Below are 22,256 nucleotides of genomic sequence, written 5' to 3'. Positions count from 1 at the left end.
CCATCCCCAGTTCTTGCTTACTGATGCCTGTGTCCCTAGCGATGACATCAGGGAACGACAGTTTTCTACCTCTGGTCTGCTTTGAGGCAGGACTCCAGAGAAGAAGGGAAGATATAACCTGGCTGGGGTTACATGTGGGCTTTTTCATTCAGAATGAAAACTTCAGAATTAATTAATTCAGAAGTAAGTTTTTTGCTGCGTGTTTACATGGGAAATGGTCATTCCGAATGAGTGTTTACATGGACAATACTTTTAAATCCCATTATTTCATTCCACATCAGGTTTGGGGCTGGGAAGGCTTCTGATTGGATAGGGGGCGGGGCGGATATGTTTACGTCCAGTAAACTTGCATGTACATTTACTTTAGTACTCTACTAAAGTAACAATTTAGATATTTCTACTTTACTTGAGTATTTCTAATACTTTTACTTCTACTCCACTACATTTCAGGTAAAACAAAATAATAATAATAATAAAAAAATATTACTTTATATTTGATATATATTACTTTATATTTGATGTATCCTGTAGCCTATGAGAGGTTGCTCTCAGAGATGTGAAATTAAACATGTCTAGTTTCTTATAATTAATCGCAATCAAGAGCATAATATAGCCATACCAATTACATGGAAACAAGCATGCACAGAAAGACCAGAATGAACTTAAATCCGAATGAGTGTTTACATGAGTCCACAATTGTTTCAATAGGATTTAAAAATGGAATAAACCGGTCTGTTACATCAGATCTAAGTTTAAATCAGATTGGCCATTTTCATTCAAATTTAAGTTTTTGTAGGTGTTTACATGACAACTTTTAATAGGATTTAACTTTTATTCTGAATGAAAAGGGGATTTAACTGTCCATGTAAACGTAGCTGTCAGCTCTGTAGCAGTGGCTGGCAAACTGTGTTCTTCTGGATCGGACTAGTGAAGAAACACGGGGAAGGTTGCCGTATATTAGATTAGTCGATGGGTGGCTTTTCCAAGACAGATTTTGCGCTCTCATTAGAAGGCGGGTGTAAGTGCCATCCAACCGTTTCTCTAGTTTCTTTGAACGTGTCCATATAGTAGAATCGGCTCAATGGTCGTCCTAAATATTTTTACTCTTACTAAGCTGGGATGACCAGATCTTATGCAGGCCATACCCTTCCTAGTTTGAAAGTCCTTTTGGGAAGAAGATATATATGAACCCAAATACTTGAAGTCATCAACCTGTTTCAGAGTAGTGTTAAGTGTTTTTATAATGTGGTTATTGTTGGATTTGCATATATTTACGTATTACGTCTCGTTGAGATAAAGCCCAACACAGTTGGAGGCCTGCTCAAGAGACTGAAGGAGAGCCTGAGCGTATTCCAATGATTGAATGATAAGCGCAATGTCATCAGCGAAGTCAGTGTCGGTTAGGTATTTAGCAGGATGACGAGAGCTTCTCCTAGGGTTTAGTTGGTAGCCCTTATCATTGATAGTATTAACTGGCATTGATCATTTTGTCGGGGATACCATATAATTTAAGAATTTCCAACATTTTGGCTTTGTCCACTGAATCAAAAGCCTTTGAGAAATCAACAAAGACTAGTGCGAGATCGATGTTGCAGAGACACACACACACACACACACACACACACACACACACACACACACACACACACACACACACACACACACACACCCTCCCCCTGCTTCACACACCCATGAAGAAATATCAGGTTTTCATATCAGTCATACAATTGCGTCAATCTGTGTCACATGAAAACATGTCTCCTATCGTCGCAGCCACCATTCTTCCTGATATCAGCAAAAGGATAGGCTATTATAGCAATAATTGAGCTGGTTGGATGATTGTCGGAGGGGAGACGCGTGGCCTCGATCTGTCCTCTAGTCTCTTGAAAATGGGGAGCGTTTGAAGAATAAATCGTTTATTTGGGATGGCCTCAAATATTGCAGTTGACAAAAGTATAATTCATTTCATTCATCAACTAAAGAAGCGGGGTTAGGGGGGGGCAGGCAGTAGAGAACAACAGATATATCGTTGCTGTCAGGCAGGAAGATTTTTATAATATAAAAGGAAGCGTTTTTGGGACATGGTTTCCACCCGACAGAGACTGTGTGACATAGATGTGAAGGAGAGCGAGGAGCAAAAGTTGACGGCGAGACGGACAGAGATGTTCAGAATGGATGAATTAGTCGGCCTCGCCGAGAGGCAGCTCCCTCACACAATAACCCATGATATGAAGAGGGCTGGAGTGAGAACATTAATGTCGACAGCCGGTCTGACTGTACCAAGCCAGCCAAACAGATGTGCACTCAACCAAGGACATGCATATACAGTACAGCTGCTGATGTGCACGTGTGCGTGCGTGCGTGTGTACTGTCTGTTATATGCTTGTATGTGTGGATGTTAACTGAATGTGCTTTTCGAGCGATCTCAAAGGGTAGGGTGCATGATGCGCACATGTTAATAATCACTTCATGTACATGCAGTAAGTACTTGTCTCACTCTCCGATGGCTGTAATTGACCGAATGCTGTAGAGACTGTTTCTGTTCATTCATCAGGTCTACCCTCAGCCCCCAGCCCAGCGCTTATCAATCTAAACTGTGCCGATGGATTTGGTCAGCGGCCAGTGCCGGCCACGCTCCCAGACGCCCACGCCCACCCACACACGCACACAATGTGCCGGTGCTGTTGGTGCACTAATGATGAGCACCACATAGAGAAAATATGCAAATATGCACATTATAAATCTCGGCGTTGTCCTGCTTTTTGTTTACTATAATCAGCGGAGGCGTGCAAAGGCAAATACAAAACCTCCACAGTGGAGTTTTTGTCCATGGTGTGGGGTGCAAACCCCACACCACTACCTTGACCTTAGTTAGACCTTCTGTTCCAAAACCAGCCACACTCACTAGTGAGCTGCAATACAGCTGCCTTACTTAGTACTTCCCTCTCACACTGGCACCTTCTGGTGAGAGAAGCATTTCTCAACTCTCAACAACCCAAAATATGGTTGGTCACGTTCGACTTTCTCCCAAGATTATTGAAGAGTTTGCTATAGTCAAGTGAGTCGATCAAGTGTGTGTGTGTGTGTGTGAGAGAGCGCCCCACTGTTCTGTATCATCTCAATGATGTCAAATTCATGAAATGTTGAAAAGATCCTAAGCCAAATAATATTCAAATATGGGAGTTATTTAGCAGATTAGAATGGTTTTGTGTTGAAAACAAAAACTTGGCAAATAGCAGGCTACACGTACATGTATCCATGTCTCTCATGCATTCTAACAGGCATTGTTTTTTGCCCGACCTACAACGAGGGGCCAAAAAGTTGTCACCCCAGTGCCCCACCCATAATTTTTGTCAGTTGGCCCCGAATGTATTGACCAATCATCACAGGTTGGCTACACAAAGTCTGAGATCCACGTGAAGCTTGCTATTCCCGCATGTGGTTCTAGTAGTCGAGATCCACATGATGATTTACTTTTTTGTCATGATGGAGGAGGAGGAATGGATGATTGATCGCTTCAAAATGAGTTATCACTTCTTCAGATCATCTCAACAGTTTTGAAAGTACAGCTTACTTAGTTTTCAAGCTTAAGGTTTGAGAAAACTGGCTTCAAGGATTTGACATTTTCATTCTTTCTCAACTCAAAGTGCATTTTTTGAAATATAAAGTGGGCATTAATGCTGTGTCGTTGGGTTACATTTTGCTTACGTACCTGTCTGTATTCGCACACATTTCACTGTGCAACTAATTTACTATTACAAACAGACGGTGTGTAATGGAGCTATATTTTGTATATTTTCAAATGCCTGAAAAATCACAAACAACAAATATAAAATAAAAAACAAGTATGAGACAGATTTGATGCTGATGACATTACCACATGAACACACACTTGGCTATTGTCCTGGTCCCCCTGGGCAGATTGGGGATGAGTTGTGGGTCATGCTGGGTGGGCCTCGGGGCCCTCGGCCTCCTCCGGGGAGGTGTTCAGGGGACCGGGAGCATCCTGCGGCCCAGTTTAGCCTCTCGTTCTGGGTCAGGGTACCTTGGTGACTGCCTTAACCGATCCCTCGAGGTCCACTGCCAGCTGTTTGTTTCACCAACATCCTAAAAACGCTTCTCAGGTTCTCACAGTGCGCATGGCAGCTTTTAACCACTTCATCTGTCTAGATATATGCGTGTGTGTGTGTGTGTGTGTGTGTGTGTGTGTGTGTGTGTGTGTGTGTGTGTGTGTGTGTATATATATATATATATATATATATGTATATGTATATGTATATATATATATATATATGTATGTATATGTATATGTATATATATATATATATATATATATGTATATATATGTATATGTATATATATATATATATATATATATATATATGCACACACACACACACACACACTAATATAGCGACACTGGCCTGCAAGTATTAATCAATCCTACTGGCTGGTCTCACAATACATGCAGAAGCACAGAGACAAACGCAATGTGCATTCAAACATAGCATGAATGTATACACAGATGGGTGTGTACGCACATAGCCACGCACACACTCACGCAGCCACGCACGCACCTCTTTCCTCTGGTCTCATTGGCAGCACTGTTTCCCATCTGCTCTCCAGTGCGGAAGACGGGCATATAGTTTCCACCGCAGAACGTCTTCTCAGACTACCGTCACCACCCCCACCCGCCGCCTTGAACCCCACGCCACTCCCTTTCAAGCTACCCCTGCCTGCAAGTCCAGCCACATTCTTCCCCACTAATTGACTGTCATAACGGCTGGAGAGATTAGCTTCAACACAATCCCCCCCCGTCCCCCCGTCCCCCGCCAGATGAAGATGAAGCGGGGGCCAACATGGGCTGTTATAGGATGGATGGAGGAGGGCGCATGCTGGTCGGAGCTAATACCATCACATCCCCTATTTGTTATTGATATTTACAGGCTGTCTTGCACTCCCCTCCCCCACCATACCACTGCTACCAATACCAGTGCCCTCGTCTTGTCTCGTCATCCACCAGGATTAGTGTTAATGGCAGGCTTACGGAGCCAGCAAACCCCCTTGTCAGGCCTGTGGCCTCCCTTCTTGCCATCTCCAAGATTAGTCCCGTCGCTTCGTGACGGGATCGCTCCATGCGAGACAAGAGGGCCCGTCGCACCGGGAAGAGGGAAGGACGAGGCCGGAACTTTGTGGAAACTTCTTTCAAAGTGGAGAGAGGAGTGTCGCGTGACGCCCCGTGCCTGAGAGGAGATGATGATGATGATGCCACTGAGTGGTATTAGCTTATATGTCAGTCGCACGTTTGAACACTGCATGTACACTTTGAGGCCTTTTTTTCAAAGTGGAAATGCTAAAGTCTGAGAATGTATTGACCAAGAATGTTACATAAACTTCATCATTTGAAACGTACAGTACAGTAGACTGGAGTATCACTGTTTTGTAGATATTATTTTTGGGGAGAACAGGACAACAGATGGACAGATATACAAACATTAAACTAGCACTGACTATCTAATTAATTACAGTATGTAACTGACTCGCAAATTGTTTTGTTGGAAGACTGTGCTTAGTTTTACAGTGCCAACGTTTCGGACTGGATTGCGTGACTTCTGGCTGATTAATGCAGTACTGTCTGTCTTGCCCAGCATTCTTCTTTCACTGTGATTCTATACATTTCATTTAGTGTTTACATGTGTGCCAGCATAAGCCCCCTGTACAGTTCACATCACGCTGGCACACAGAGACACACCCAAATGAAACACAACCAACTATTAACTATTAACTTCAGATGTGTTTACCTGTACAAATGTCTGCTGTGAACAGGTTTCCACAGACGGTTGTTCTCCTCACCTCTCCTCTCACCTCATCTCTCCTCTCCTCTCTTTCCCTGCCTTATCATCTGCCTTGCTGTTCCTCTCCTCTCTCTCCCTTTTCCTCCTCTTCTCTCCTCTCCTCTCCTCTGGCTGACAGCCGTGTACTCTTGTGGTTTCTGCCTGCTGCTCCCCAGCTTGTCCGTGTGTGATCAGCGCTTCTCCAGCTCTCCTCCGCACTTTATCTCCTCTCCTTTAGTGCTCCCTGTTTTGTGTGTGTGTGTGTGTGTGCGCATGTGTGTGTGTGTGTGTGTGTGTGTGTGTGTTCCACAGACCGCCGCTCGGCTGCTTGCCTGCCTGCCAACTCCCTGTCGCTGTTAACTCACATACCATCTTATGTATTGCCAAAACAGATTGTGTTTGGAGGGCAAGCAATTAAAGGGGGAGGCAAGCGCAAAAAAACTGTAATGTAATTTTGGCTGCTATATTTATGGGGAAGAAGAAAAAGGAGAAGGGGAAGAAAGAGGAGGAGGAGGGAGCGAGGAAAGGAATAAAAAAATAAAAGAAGTGACAAGAAGGGCTTATGCGGGGCGGACGCCGAGGAGTCAACACCGCAGAGAATAATGATGGCGAGCCGAGATTTAGCGGGATGGAATCTGGCACTTTCCTAATTACGATAGGCCAAATGTCAAGCCTGCTTGCTGTCAGCTTGGTGCGGGCACCGTCGGTTTCTCTCTCTATCTGTCTGTGTCTCTCTTGCTCTCTCTCTCACTCCCTTTTTCTGCAAGTTTCGGCATGTTTTATGAATCTCATTAAAAGTCATTAAAAGTGTGGTGAGATTTTCACAGCTTCCACTCTATGGCCCTGTAGGCCTCTCTCTATCAGTTAAACATCAGAGAGAGAGAGAGAGAAGGGGTGCGACTGCGAATAAACACCAGAGTTGCGTTAAGATGGATGCATATAAAAGATAACGAGCATGCAGGCATTGCAGGTACTGTAGGAAGAGCGACTTAGATCTCACAGTAGTTCAAGTACATGATGTGGCGACTGGCGAGCAGCCTCTCAGAGGAAGATGTGATTGTTCCCATTTGAAATTCATTGCACGCCGGCGTCGCGTGCCGGGAATAGCCGATCTACAAGCTCAGAAAATCACACAAACATGGCCTGGGCTGGCTTTTAGCAGTCCAGGCGCCTTGGCTGGTAATCCAGCAGGAAAGTGTGTCGTGGGTTCGAGTCCCGGTCCTGATGAACTTTGCTGTGTGTCTTCCCCCCATCTCTACCCGTTTCCTGTCTACCTTATCAATAAAGGCTAAAAAGTTAAAGCCCCAAATAAATATCTTAAAAAAAAGATATTTTTAGGACCCTGGAATGACCTCCTGTACAGACCTCAAACTGGCTTCTATTCCCCTAGTGAGTGTCAAAAGGATTGCCATGGGCACACTTCCCAGACACTGCTCCTGCTTTGGCGTATTGGTTATGGTTCTCTTGTTTCTTATTGTATTAGCACATTTTCGTTGCTTAGTTTTTTTATTGGTTGTGTTATGGGTACTGTGTTTATGATGTCACGTTCTGGTGAGGTGAGGTGAGGTGAGGACCCAAAAGCAGGACAGCCAGGCAGGTGAACAAGAACATAGAAATTCAACATCTAGATAAGCAGAACATAGAATCAAAACAAGTAGAACATAACAGAAATACAACATCTAGATGGAGAAAGTCATGTGACCGTGACATATGAATTTTGTCTGTCCTTGTTATTGTCTTGTATTATGGTTACTGGCAGAGCTGTGTTACTTACTTTGCCTCTTCTCTTTGCCAGTTCACACAAGAGTAATATCTATATTATGTGTTATTACGCATGTGCACGCACACATACACACTACAAGGTGCAACGTAGAGTACAGGCTCTGTGTGTGTATGTGTGTGTGTGTGTGTGTGTGTGTGCGTGCGTGCGTGCGTATACAAGTACATGTAAGGTTGGTGAAGGCAGTCCTCTGTAGTTGTATAACAGCAAGGTGACTTGGCTGCCAGCATCGTCGTGTCGAGACTCCACAGATGGCTTGGTGCTGCCGAGGTGGTGACAAGGGTGCTATATGGTGTGTGTGTGTGTGTGTGTGTGCGTGTGCGTGTGTGTGTGGAGATGGAGCGTCCTGGAGCCTCGGGCATCAGCAGGGGCCCCTGTGAGTTGGCGGAGCGATGCGAGCGAGGAAGAGGCTCACGTGGGCGGGAGCCAGGAGAGGTACGAAACGATTCAGAGGGATGGGGGGGTCGGCCCAGAGACATCAAGGGCAGGGGGAGTGAGGTGGGTGGGGGCGTGTTGGGAAAGAGCTGCGCGTGTGTGTGTGTGTGTGTGTGTGTGTGTGTGCGTGAGCGCACATTTTGTGGGTGCGGAATGCGGGCAAGAAATACAATAGTGCACAGTTGGAGAAGTCATCTTGACACATCAACTTCATACTGGTTGTAATTTAATTTAAATAAAAATGAAAAGTTATATCCTGACTCCGCCAGATGTTGGCGGTTTGATTCACAAGTTCACAACACAGCCTTCATCTGGGATCACTGAAAGAGTAGCGATGAACTCGGACCAATCAATGGCAGCTACGGGCGGGATCTGCCAATCACCTGCCAAGTAGCTCGAAAAGAAAAAGGGCCTCATGCCTTCTTCAGCGATTGTGCTACAGCGATTCCAGATGGAAGTCGGTTGTGAAACATGGCGTCTTCCATCTGGCGGAGTCAGGTTAGAAAGAATATGCTATTTTAGGCTAATTGTCTCTGCAAGGCCAAAGGCGTGGCCGAGACTATGCTTTGCCACGCGTCTGTGCGTGCGCGCTATAGTCCGGTGATCAAGACAGATTGGTTCACATACCATCCTGATCGGCGAAATTCGACATTGCTGTCCCACAGTCTACCTGGAGACCTGTGCTCCGAGGAGCACTTTTTCTAGTCGTTTGTGGGTGATTATCTTTGGTCCGACGTACTAACAGTCCGACGCGCAATTGTCCGACACCTTACCCATACGCGGAAGTCACATGTGAGTCTTAACCGGCCACGCATGTGTCTTAACCGGCAACACGGGCGAGTCTTAACCGGCCACCTATGTTGGGCTGCTGTTTATTGGTGGTAGGGCTATACCCGGCTGTTACTGGTTGTGGCTGTGAGTGCATACTTGTACATAAGGAATGGTCAGTGCATGGCATGAAATAATAGACCACAGGTTCTCAAAGTGCATGGTGGCGGAGAGAGAAAATGAAAATTAATGTTACCAGTAAGTCGCCATGAGGGCGAGAAGCGACCTCGCCCTAAATGCATGCATCCGCCTGGGTGACAGCAGACTGCTGGGCGAGCGCTGGCGTTTGGCATGGGGGGGTCAGATCAACATATATGGAGCGTGTCTTGAGTGTACAGGGAACAGGTCAGCTCCATGTGGAGATCTAATGGTGGCAGCGGGCCGGGGGCAGTGTCTTGAGTGTACAGGGTTTGATGTGGTCAGATGAGGTCAGATCAACATATGGAATGAATTCTGTATTGGCCATATATGGAGCGTGTCACAAGGCGTGACGGACTGACTGACAGACAGCTTTTACAGGTTTTCATAGTGATCTGAGACCTATGATCGCAATTATTATTGTGCCAGTTTAATCACAGGTGTCTCCATCAACCTGGTGTCCACTGTTGATGGACAACTCCTTTTAATGATAACAGAGTTTGTTCACAAAAATCAATTTTAAAATAATATATAAAATTGATTTTTTGTAATCATGTCAATCATTTGATTGACAGTATAGTGCCTATATTTACGTGACTGTAACGGTGAAACAGAACTGTGCAGGCGTGGCGGGGACGGCGACCGTCTGTCTCCAGAGACTACTGGCGTGGAGACGTTTGGGAACCCCTGAAACAGACCTTAGACACACCATCACCATACCATTTATAGGTACAAAAAGGAGGGCTGGATTTGAGGTGAGCTGAAGGTACAGAACAGAAGAAGAGGAAAGATAAGCAGAGAGATGTACAGCACTAAAACCCTTTGGCTGGAATTTATCCATTTGTGGCAGATTTATGCAGTCAAGCTTTAAGATGACTGGGAAATGATCGGGGAACGAGTCAGAGGTGATTATGACAGACAGTATTTTAGCAAAGTCATTAATTCATATAGCCAAGTGTTTTTTTGGCCATGTCCACCGAAGGTCAACAAACTTCCTGACTTCTTGGCCAATCGGATCACATGTGACCAAATATGGTGGTGATGTGGCATGTGGTTATTGTTGGGATTCCATGAGGGTGATGACGAGAATGCTTGAATGGAATGTTTGAAAGGCATGCCGCTATTATTTCCCCCCCTTTTTTCCAGCCCCACGCTCTTAAAAATAAAATGATAGTAATCCCCAGATCTGTGTGGTATAAAATATTAGTTGTATGTATATAATACTTCATAATGTTAAGGAACTTGCTCAGTCGATTATGACAGTTGAGGTAGCCTACTTGTTCCCGCACAATTCCAAGAATGCTCCCCTGCTCGTTTAGCCATATCTGTCTCTGAGAAGACTTCTATTTTTTGCAACTATCGGTGCCTTTTAAGCAGAATGAGCAATGATCGCAAAGGTGAACGGACACGTGTGGACTCTACTGGCTCTACTTGTAAAGACATCAAAAGTTTAGGACAGCAATTTTATGAATGCCATTTGTACCCCTCTTTCTTTTCCTTTTTTCTATTACCCTAACCACAAAGCCTGATTATACTTAGATTCACGCCTATACGTATAATAGCAGATCTACAAGCTCACACTATCAGCGCAGCTAGTATCCTAACATGTAGTAGCCAATTGCTGAGTGCAACTAAGTATTACACAAGAATAATCACAATCTAACCCATAAAACCTTGGTGTCTAATCCTTACGCTAATCTGAATCTTTTCCTCATTACGTTTACTTAGCAAATTCGACTATACTTGAGGGGACATTTGTATAGTCACACACACACACACACACACACACACACACACACACACACACACACACACACACACCTTTGACACTAAGCTTACAGAAACACTAACACAGTGGCAGGTGAGGCTAAGCACTCCCTCTCTCTGTCTTGCTGTCTCTCTGTCCTTCTCTGTCTAGGGTGGAAGTCATCCGTCAGGATCAAAAAGGGCCAGACTGAAGGTAGACTCCTGTTTTAGCTAGACAGCCAAAATTATCTTTTCTCTCACACACATGCATGCTCAAGGCACATCATCATGCATGCACACAGGTGCACACACACACACACACACACACACACACACACACACACACACACACACACACACACACACACACACACACACACTTTCTGGCACAATAATAATGATGAAGGTGTGAGCTTAACGCTAGTTTCTAAAAGCTATAACACCCGAACTCAGGAAGCACCTGCTTACTTCCACAGAGAGCAACCACAGCCAAAAAGTTATTCCCGCAAAACTTGGCCCAAGTGCTTGCCGTGCGTCTTGTGATTGACTGGGACCAGGCAAAGACGTTGACATAGATCTATAGAGGAGATGCACATATTTTTGGACGCGCCATAGAGACGTCTCTATTCTCTTTGTTGAGAAGGGCTGAATTTCTTTAAAGAAATAAATAAATTAATAAGTGAGGAAGAAGGGGAAAAAAATAACTTCCCCTCTCTTTCCTTTGCAGACTAGAGCTACTTCAACGCTTGCCAAGTTAACAACGGATGCCCAAATGTTCCATTTGATGTTGTGAGCCTTAAGAGCAAGAGTGGGAGAGAGAAATACAAAGAGAGTGAGCGAGAGAGAGAGAGGGAGAGAGAGAGAGAGAGAGAGAGAGAGAGATAGAGAGAATGACTGGAGTGGAGGAGAACATTAGCCTGAGAGATGCCAAGTTCACTATCTTCCAGCCTGAGGTGTGTGCAGTGCTGGTATAGGGAGGAGGAGAGGATGCATGGAAGCAGAGCAGAGGGGAGGAGAGGCAGTGGGTGTCAGGTACACGTCTCCTCTCTCTCTCTCTCTCTGTCTCTCTCTCTCTCTCTCTCTCTCTCTCTCTCTCTCTCTCTCTCTATGCGTGCGCTCCTAACGTGTGCCTCTGCCGCGGATGCTGCACGCCTGGATAACAAATCATTCCCTACAGGGCCTTCTGCTAACCTCGTCATTCCCACTAATAACATTTGGAGATGCTAAGCTCGTAAATTAGCAAATCTGGACCGAGGAGATATTATTTATGCTTGTCTGCCGTCCTGAAAGACTCGTCTTGATGGGTAAATTGTGTTTAATTCCTGGAGAAAGCTGGGTTTTTTTTCTCCGCCCCAGCGTGAGATGAGATTAATCCGTTGACAACCTTTGCGGGTGCACTTCAAAAATGTCTGCTCCCGAATGTCACCAGCCTGCTGAGATTTCGTGGAGGGTGGAAGAGAAATGCAGGAAGAAATGGGGACACATGTGATGCAAATGACCCCCCCAAACACACACACACACACACACACACACACACACACACACGCACACACACACGCCTGAGATGTATTTTTCTTTTCACAAACTGTCTTCCGCCCACATGAGCAGACACATACCTCTTGTAGGTTATGTTCTTGTTATACCGTACTTACACACACACACACACACACACACACACACACACACACACACACACACACACACATCATGTGACACTTTTAGTCTACATCTCGTTTTCTTTCCCATTATTGCTTTCTACAAATTCTTCCCGCTGAGTGAGAGTTTGTTTCGTCCACATGAGCTACAGTAGGTGTGAATGTAGCCTCGGTCCAAGCCTTAAACTCATCTGCGAAGATAAAAGTCTGATAACCTCTAAGGCAGAGAGTGTATCGGCGGAAGTGTCGGGCCGGAACATCCGTCAGATGTTTTCAGGTGGAGTTTCCTGAGGCTCAGTTTGTCTGTTTGTGTGACCCGAAAGCCAGATTTATACTTGGTTGGTATACATTGTGTGAAATAGCCGATCTACAAGCTCACATTTTTTCGGTGTGAAACGCAATGCGCAACCAAGTATATAAACCAGACAGAAGAGTGACAGTAATTGTCAACTGTCAACATCTGTGCTGTCTGTTTCTCTCCATGATAGAGTGAGAGAGAGAGTGAGAGAGAGAGAGAGAGAGAGAGAGAGAGGGGGGAGGGGGACGACGACACAGTATAATTAGATTGTAAATGTTTCATGATATTTGAGGATTCATAGGCCAAAACCGAAAGGATGTGTGTATCTCACTGTGGGTTTGAGAATTTGCTTGCACGCAGTCGCATACCCATATACCCACACACTTGTCTTTCTGTCTGCATTTGTATGCCTAAGCTTGTGCGTGCACTTGTGTGTGTGTGTGTGTTTGTGTGTGTTATGCACAGCCGTGTGTATTACGCATCATTATCAACAGAGCCTACTGACCCCTCTTTTCCACCAGTGAGATGCGATAAAAACACTTACATATAAATACGTGTGTGTGTGTGTGTGTGTGTGTGTGTGTGTGTGTGTGTGTGTGTGATAGAGAAAGAGAGAGCCTTGTGTGTTCGCTGCAGGAAACAATGGGCTTTAATGTATTGGAAATGAGTAGCGAGTGCTGCTACCCAAAGTTACTGTGACATCTGACCGCTGCATTCAGACGCAAAAGGACACGCAGTGACTGTTTTCATGTATAACAAGTAATTTCTCTTAATTACAGTTATTTGCCACAACTGTCCCAACACACCAATTATACCCGTCTGGGGCTTGTGGCTGTGTGTGTGTGTGTGTGTGTGTGTGTGTGTGTGTGTGTGTGTGTGTGTGTGTGTGTGTGTGTGCGTGTGTGCGTGTGTGCGTGTGTGTGTGCGTGCGTGCGTGCGTGCGTGCGTGCGTGCGTGTGTGCGCGTGCCAAAGAAAGGGAGGTGGAGAGAAAGACACAAAGAGAATGAGAACAAACACATGGAAACAATGTTGCGCCATGCGCATGAATGTGAATAATTAAATACCGTTTAATTGGTCAGTTGGTGGGCAGTTACACATTTAATCAGTCAACTTGTAAAACCTCAACTCCAAAGCCGCAGGAAGTTAACCACTTTACAACAAACACTGACAATAGCTGAAGTAGGGCTGCAAATATTGATTATTTTCCAAGCGATTATTCTATCGATTTGACCAACTTTTTTGACCAACAAAATTGCATAGTTATTATTTTACCATTAAAATTTCATTTCATCAATTTCATTCACTTATCGATTATGGACATATATCTTTTATAATTGATTAAACCGACTAGTTCTAACTGCTATCCCCTATTTACAAATACTGCAAAACTTGTCATAATGTCACATCGCAAACGCATTGTGAGCTTTTAGATCTGCTGTTTTTGCTATTAACCACTTGAACCCCAGCATATAGGGTTGTCCTGATCCCATAACGTGATCGGAAATCGGGGCCGATAACGTCATTTTCAAATGATCGGAATCTGATCGGGAGCAAACTTGATCGGGACATAACTAGTATCAATATTATATCCATATCATGATGTTAGACTGGATATTGTCTGTGGTTTAGGATATTGTATACTATTGTGATATGGCATAAGTGTTCTATAAAAATCGGCAGATTATGATACTCAAAATCAAATGATGGGAATTAGATCGGGAGCAAGAAAACGTGATCGGGCGATCCCTACCAGCATCCATATTCTGGGAGGAACATCAGCCAAAAAGAGCAGATCTACAAATTTACAATGCCTTGCGCCACGTGGTTCGTCATCGCTAAAGCCCTTATCCCTAAACTTCTTTGCCTTTTTTTTTTACTATTTTGCAAAACATTTTTGAATAGTTAAAATGGCCAGTCTACAAGCTCACAACGTGTCAATGTAGATTGGCTAGTTGAACTCGTCAAAAATGTTTTTACAAATAGTAAAAAAGGCAAAGAAGTTTAGGGATAAGGGGTTTAGCGGTGACGAAAATGGAGCCCTTGGTGTTCACGGAAACAAGCAGTACGGGTACAGTTTACTCTAGAGGGCTTAAGTATTTAAAAAATGAAAGAAATTCATGTATTTTTTTTCTTCTTATTTTGAAACTGTGCTCAACGTATGGAGGCCAGAGCTAATGTAGTTAACCTCTGGCATCGTGGCCGATGATGCCAGAGAAGATTATGAGAGTGTTAATGTCCAGTCCGTGTGCTGGCAGCCTGGCACATGCCATGACTCCATTTATTGTGACCCCACTTATCTTTGCAAGACTTTTGATTTGTGATGGCGGGGGAATAAAGAGGGAAAAAGGGGATTTAGAAGTTGTTTTGGATAGAAACGATGTCATTTAAATACAACATAATCCATAATCTGAACGTCTGTCTGTCTGTCTGTCTGTCTGTCTGTCTGTCTGTCTGTCTGTCTGTCTGTCTGTCTGTCTGTCTGTCTGTCTTTAGTTGTGACCTCTTGGCACAAGAAGCTCACTGAACAAAAGGCTTAATTTCACTCACATCTTTATAGCTGCATCTGTCCAGACCGCTGGGAATAAAAAGAAAACATGACATGTTAGATCTTTAACCGTTCTTTATTACTGTACTCCGATCTGTTCTTCTCAAGGGTATTTAACTAGTACAAAGCACAACCCCCCCCTCACACACACACACACACACACACACACACACACACACACACACACACACACACACACACACGTCTGTTTAGATATGCATGAAAACTTCAGAGGGATCTAAACAGGAATCATTTTAAGCTTCATGTTTAATGCTCACCTCCCTGTTTCCCTGTGTTTGCACGGGGCCATGGACCGCACACAATTAAGTGCAGACAAATGCAATTGGTGCCTGGCCTTAGTCTCTTCACCAGCACGAGAGAGAGAGAGAGAGAGAGACTTTATTGTTGAACACACTGATACTTGAACAGTGGAGTATAGGGATGGGATGATAATCGCTAATATCGTTTATCGCGAAAACAAAAGTTCACAATAATTGTATCGTGGAGATTTTCATTTATCGCGAAATTGTCCTCCGTCATACACAAGGGTGAATTCGTTTTTGTTGAGCTGCAAATTCAGCACCACTTAAACCCTTTGTACTTGGTGAAACGGACCTGTAAAGAGCACATTTTGAACGCTCCTACAGTATTTCACTCTACATAATCAATTAGCCAAAAAATTGCCGATCTACGAGCTCACAACGCGGTGCAACACGGATGCTGGGGGTTCAAGTGGTTAACCAAAGTGGCATTTTATGTTTTTAAGCATATTTTTATTATCGTGATAATATTGTTAATCACAATAATTGTTTTGCCTCGACAATTGTGACATTTTCATATCGTTGAGATCACATGTATTTATGATGTAGGCAGTGTACTGTAGCTCTTGATTGTGTTATTTATTGATTTAATGTTTGCCTGTATGTAGTTTGTTGCAATGTTGTTTGTCCCAGACAAATATAAGTCGGACGGAAGACTATATTGTGTTTTTTTTAAATCCTTGACGCTTCTTAGATGACATTTTCTTGCTTTACGTCTAATAAAATAAAATAAAATCAGATTATCATGACCATGGGTGATGTGCAGAGCAGTAGTCATTACAGCAGTAGAAAAGTTATTGGAACTAGGCTAGGAAGAGAGGTGACGTCCTAAAAATATTATCTGTACAGTACAATGTATAACATTTCAGCCATTTCATAATTACAATATTGTGGATCCTCTCCCCCCCCCTCAGAGCTAATTGACTCCACTGATTCACTTGGTTGTCTCTGAACACATTAGTTACGGTAACCATTTACTGGTTAGTATTTGAGAGCTTTTTGACCAGAGTTAATCATTGTTATATCAGAGTCACAGACATGTAATGGTCCATTTGGACCGCTGGTGGTCCCCAGACCTGGTCAAAAATATATATGCACAATGAAAAACAAAGGGATGTCCGCACACTGTTGTTTTTGTTCAATAAACATTTTTTCCTGCAGGAGCAGAGAAAACAGTGTGCGGACACCCCTTTCTTTTTCAAACAGTGATACTGCACCTTTCTTTCTGTCGGTACTCTACTATCTTTCTATATGAGTGAGGAAGCAATAACCTGTGTGGTTGCCTGGTTGGAGTACATACGGCTGGTCCAGCAACAGGCAGTGAAGTGAATCTAAATCCCCTATGAGTATAAATGTATTGTGTATGTGCTACGGAAGACAATGATACTATTAGATTCAAGATTCTAAATTCAAGAGGGTTACACTGTATCATAACGACGTGAGTGACACATATTAATTTATTATATTAACCATCAACACACTCATGTCTAAGCTTAGAGTCATTCTGCTGCAGACACAGTCAGAACTCACTGTAGTATCAGGTCGGATATCGGATATAACATGCCTAGTAGACAAATAAGACATAATTACATATATTTCCCTTAAGTCATAGTGTCAATGGATTAATCAGATTAGATTGTAATCAATGCGAAATATATACTTACAATGCTGTGACTATTTCCAACACAGCACCCCCCCCCCCCCCCGCGCCTTAGACAGTAGCAGTTCAATTACTCCTGTCATGTTTTGCTGGCAGACTACAATACCTGAGAGGATTCATCCTACTGTATACCACAGAAAAGACTTTCATAATATGATGATATGAAAAATATGTTTTTCTTCAACAAAGAGCTCAACATCCCTTTTCCCAGACTATTGCCAAACGAGGGATTTCCTTCCAAACCCGGGTCTCCGTTGGGAGAAAAGCTCTCAGCGCTGGACTTAATTTTTGTTGTTTGGCGAAGCCATTCCACAGGCCTCCAGTCCCAGACTCTCATGCAGCGTGTCCCGTGCTGAAGCCAGTGTTTATAGAGCTGTGTTTTGTGGTCAGTGTGGTCTCTCAGTTGTCCCCGAGGCCTTGTAAAGAGCCTCACCACAGGCCTACTAACCCACACTACAGTATATGCTCCCAAACCAGAACCCCGGCACTCTCGCACATCTGTCCAACAGCAGTATACGCTAAGGCTTGACGTTTATGCCCAGACCCAACGGGACCCCGACTGAACCAGATGGTTCTGTTCCAAAGTCGGTTCAAGATTCATTCATTGCTCAAATTGTGCAGGATTGGGTTGTGTTCCTAGTCGGAAAAAAACAAAACAGAACAGATTTTATAAATAAAATGTCTAGAAATCAAATGTTGGGAAATTAAAGGCCATTTGACTTCGGTGATTTGATTTCGGTACAAAATGTTGCCTGGGTCAAGCAGACTATAGGCTCAAATGTTCGGGCTGCATGCACAGTAAAATCATTAGTCTTCATTTAAGAGTGGTCGTGGGATTAAGTTTAAGAAAATGTAAGTCTTTCTACTTTTTATAACTACTGCATTTCCATGTCACTGAATGTGACTAAAACATGTGCAAATTAGTATAACGCTTTTCACAATAATTACGCTCTTTCAACCTTTGATACATTTTTTCCATTTAAAATATTTCACTCTTCTCAATGGTACACACACACACACACACACACACACACACACACACACACACACACACACACACACACACACACACATGCGTTTCATCTATGATGGGTAACACATGCCGTTGAAACAATCGCCCCAATCCTTCCCTTATCTTCAGGAGTTATGGGCTTAAATCTGCTCATAATACACAGCTCACTGAGGCTGTAATCCCCGGGAACATCGGAATAAATCCACTCTCTAGATCCCCTTCACACACACACACGCACCAGTGACCAGGGCACTGCCAGGCTGAGAGAGAGGAGGACACGGGGTACTAAATGGCACTAATGGGTCGTCTATGAATTCATATTAACACCAAGAACCATTAGGACACCTCCATCCAGGAAATCCCTCTGACCTCCACACTCCAACAGCTGTCCAGCCACAATCCCTCTGCTACATTCCATCACTCTCTCTCTCTCTTTGTCTTTCTGTCTGTCTCTGCCCGTCTCTCTTTACGCTTTCTGACTTATCGTCTGTCTGTCTGTCTGTCTGTATCTGTCTGTCTCTCTCTCCCAGTGGGGCCATCCAAAAACAAACATCCAAAACAGTGATGAATGTTCTTTTTTCACCTGAAATCGAGGAGTTTCACTGGGAGAACGTAATGTGCTAAGAGGTTCACGCTATCTTTATCAGGTCCCCTCCCTGCTGAACAGTATAGGAGTCACTAGTGCAACAACAAGGACATGAATGACATTATTTCCAAATTGTCTAAAGGACATGAATGATCACTGGCCAGCTTCACCCACAATCGCTGTGGTGCATGTAATTGAACCCAGCCCACACATAGGTGGGCTTTATCTCTAACACCTCAGTCATTTTTGTGAGAGGACATGAATCAGGTGGTGGACAAAAAGTATAACGATACAAGAGAGCATAGAGGTCAGTCATTCACAGTCATTCACGCAACCTTGCAAAAAAACTAAACGCCACCAAAAAGTTAATTTCAGCTTTAAATCTGAGTCAGCTGTCAGGACAAGCGGCTGTCAGCCTTGTGGCATTCTGGAACACTTGCTGGGGGAATCCAAAACCAACAAGAGGAATCAGGGACCTTTTCATTCTGGAGGCAAAATTAAGGGATGGGGGGGGGGGGGGGTAAAAAATGGAACATGGGCCACTCTTTCTTTCTTAGACACTAGAGTTGCCCCCCGGCTCCTTGGCTGGCCGTCAGTTTCCTGGCCTGAAGGGGTCAGCGGTGGGCTGTCTGAGAAACTGGCAGCCATTGTGGTTCCAGAGGGGATGTTTTTTGGGAGGTTAGAGCTGTCTTGTTGTGGCTGCCTGGCAGGAAGTGGACGCCGATGCTTTCCAAATTGTCTAATGTCTGCCAGAACCTCCCGGGCTCTAACACATTATAACACACAGGCCCCTGATAGCTTTGTCAATAACAGATACAACAAAAATACATTAAAGAGATGGTACAGTATGCTGTCAATTTAGGCTGTAAATACAGCTAAATGCCCCACATGGTTACATTTCACCATGTTGCAATTTTTTTGGTTTTCTAAATTGGAAGCGCCCAATGTTGTGTGAAGGAATTTCCCAGAGACGGATCTTCTTTGCTTTGGCAAACCTCTGTGCTCTGCCAAGTACTCGAGCTCCTATGGTCCGCTAGATGCTGCTGCAGTGTACCAATGGACCCATAAAGTTTGGTTACAATTTGGATAAATGAACACTGAGGATTTTACTGCCTAGCACTACCATCTGACCAATAAGCTCAATGACACTTGCAGCCCAGTGTGGTACTGCACTGTACCTTGATACTGGGTCCAGAATTCAAAGCAGTTCCCCTGCTTTTGTTTCCTTATTTATCCACTTGTGCCATTTCTTAATCCTTTGTAGCTTTTTGGCCTCTTGTTTGTCTGCCTTTACCCATGTCCCCTTACTGTCCCATTTACCTTCACTTATCCTGATTACCTGAGTGACCTTGCTCATTCCCTTGACTCCTGTAACCTCATGCTTAACCCTCTTTACCGTTCCCTACTCCCTCGACACCTCGCTGATACACATTTATCCACCTCCCTTGCTCCCTCGTCCCCTTACCCCTTGACCCCATGTGTTTGGGGGCATGGCCGCTCTCATCCGTTTATCACTGGCCCCCTTGTTCCTTTAATCCCCAAGGGGTTTGTTTATTTGTGTTGAAGTCGCTTTTACAGCTTGCGACTGACCCCACCTATTTTCTCACCAGTCATTTGAACAGCAGGGCCGCTTTGCAGACACTCCACCAATTAACATACCATTAGCATAATATTTGCATGTGTGCATTAGGGTGTCGACGCAGAGAGAAAGGAATTACAGTTCCTCACTGCACTTTTCCCCCATCTTATTTTTCGACTTCCTTTTGGAAAATATTTTATGGAATGTAGTCAAACCAACCAAGGCTTACTGTCGTTTCTTTAACGCACTTGGAATGGTAGCATTGTTCTGAGGGGATCTGAGCCTCAGATCCCCTCAGAACAACCCTATAGCTGAGGCCAGGGGATCTCATTCTGAGCACATACCCATTGGTGGACATGAATTCAATCTGCTGTCCAAAAACAAATACATAAATTGTGTCTCCTTTGGGTGTTGGAGTATTTACAATAAGTACAATAAGTAGTACATAATTGCATGCATTGAACCACTCAAGCCCTATTTATACTTTTGTCCCGTGATAAATATTTGAACAGTCCTGAAATTATACTACACTATATATTTATGTATTTATTTATTAATAAATATGTATCTCGACTCAAGCTTGATCGTATTTTATCCTCTTGAGTACAAATATATGTACTCAAATGTATTCATTGTCAGTAAAAATGTCAAACTAAACAATCAAAACCCACATTATTAGATTTATTACCATGACCTTTTGGATTATTATTCAGCCAACTGTATTATTTACATGACAAAACCAGTGAATTCAATTCAATTTGATTAGAATGACAAATCACAACAAGTTTTCTCATGACACTTGACATATAGAGCATATGACCCAACATTGTCCCACCATGAGCAAGCAATTGTGTGACTGTTGTAACAAAAAACACCCCCTTGGTGGGCGCCGGCGTCCATCTTCCCCCCCGGGACTCAAATTAGCTTGAGACAGCGTGCCTCCGTTGCAGTAAAAAACTATACTTTATCAGCTAAAACAATTGTCTGCGGTTGTTGGCAAAATAGTGGCTGCAGCCAGATTCGATCACAGGAGGTTGGGGTTGGCAGCTTAATGATAAGCGAGGCACGCCACCGAGCCAGGTGCTGGAATGGGGTTTCGGGCTGTATTCGAATGTGCGTCCCCTCTGGGCGCAGTGTCCTTGTTTTCTCCTTCTTTCAGTCAGCCATTCGAAGGCATGGCGGGCTTGGTAGAATAGTTACTTTCAAATATTACCATGGCAAGGTCGCGTGCACGCATTTGAGATCTATATGGGTGGCAGCGAGGGCAGTGTCTTGAGTGTACAGGGTTTGAAGAGGGCCCAGGTAGGGCCAGGCCTTACTTTTCAGACCTGTTGATAAACCTGGAGGATCATATTTGTCACTTATACAGTACAAACTTATAGTTATAATTTAACACAAAGTAAAGACAGCTACTCTATATGCACTATATTTTAAGATTACTTTCTCTGCATTCCTTTTTCATTGTAAACATTTGAGTAGAGAAAGATAAATAGGCCAGTCAATCTAAAAACAGTGCACTTGCCCATATGTGATGACCTAATCACATTTGGCCTTTTTAGCCCAGTGTTTTTCGTGCAAAACTATGCTTGCAATTGATTTCAGAACTAGAAAAAGTGCCCCTCAGGGCACAGGTCTCCACCAGTACAGGTCAGGTTGTGGCCTCATGGTGGCACTATAATAGGCCAATGTGAAAAGGGTGCTATTTGTTCTTACACCATTGATGGCAATTGGATGATTTGAAGCATTTTGTTCCAAAAATGTGTTTTGCAAAAATCAACCTGTTGGTGGCACTATAACAGATTTCACGTAAATTGCACGCTGCGTTCATGATTTGAGGCT

The 22,256-nt window shown here is 43.8% G+C and overlaps 1 protein-coding gene across 1 annotated transcript in view; it reads left to right on the top strand.

Moving 5' to 3' along the window:
* Positions 1-5,135: 5,135 nt before the first annotated feature.
* Positions 5,136-22,256, top strand: part of LOC308310636 (uncharacterized protein) — a gene marked incomplete at both ends in the record, with an annotated part of 35,285 nt that continues 18,164 nt past the window's right edge. The window contains one exon of the mRNA XM_080757016.1: positions 5,136-5,278. Within this exon, the coding sequence (XP_080613142.1) occupies positions 5,136-5,278 (143 nt within the window). The remainder of the gene's footprint in view (positions 5,279-22,256) is intronic.

Source organism: Protomyctophum bolini (assembly GCF_963924005.1).
Source record: "Protomyctophum bolini genome assembly, chromosome: 23".
NCBI lineage: Eukaryota > Metazoa > Chordata > Actinopteri > Myctophiformes > Myctophidae > Protomyctophum > Protomyctophum bolini.
Note: the sequence above shows the minus strand (reverse complement) of the source record. Positions and strands in the feature narration are given on the sequence as shown.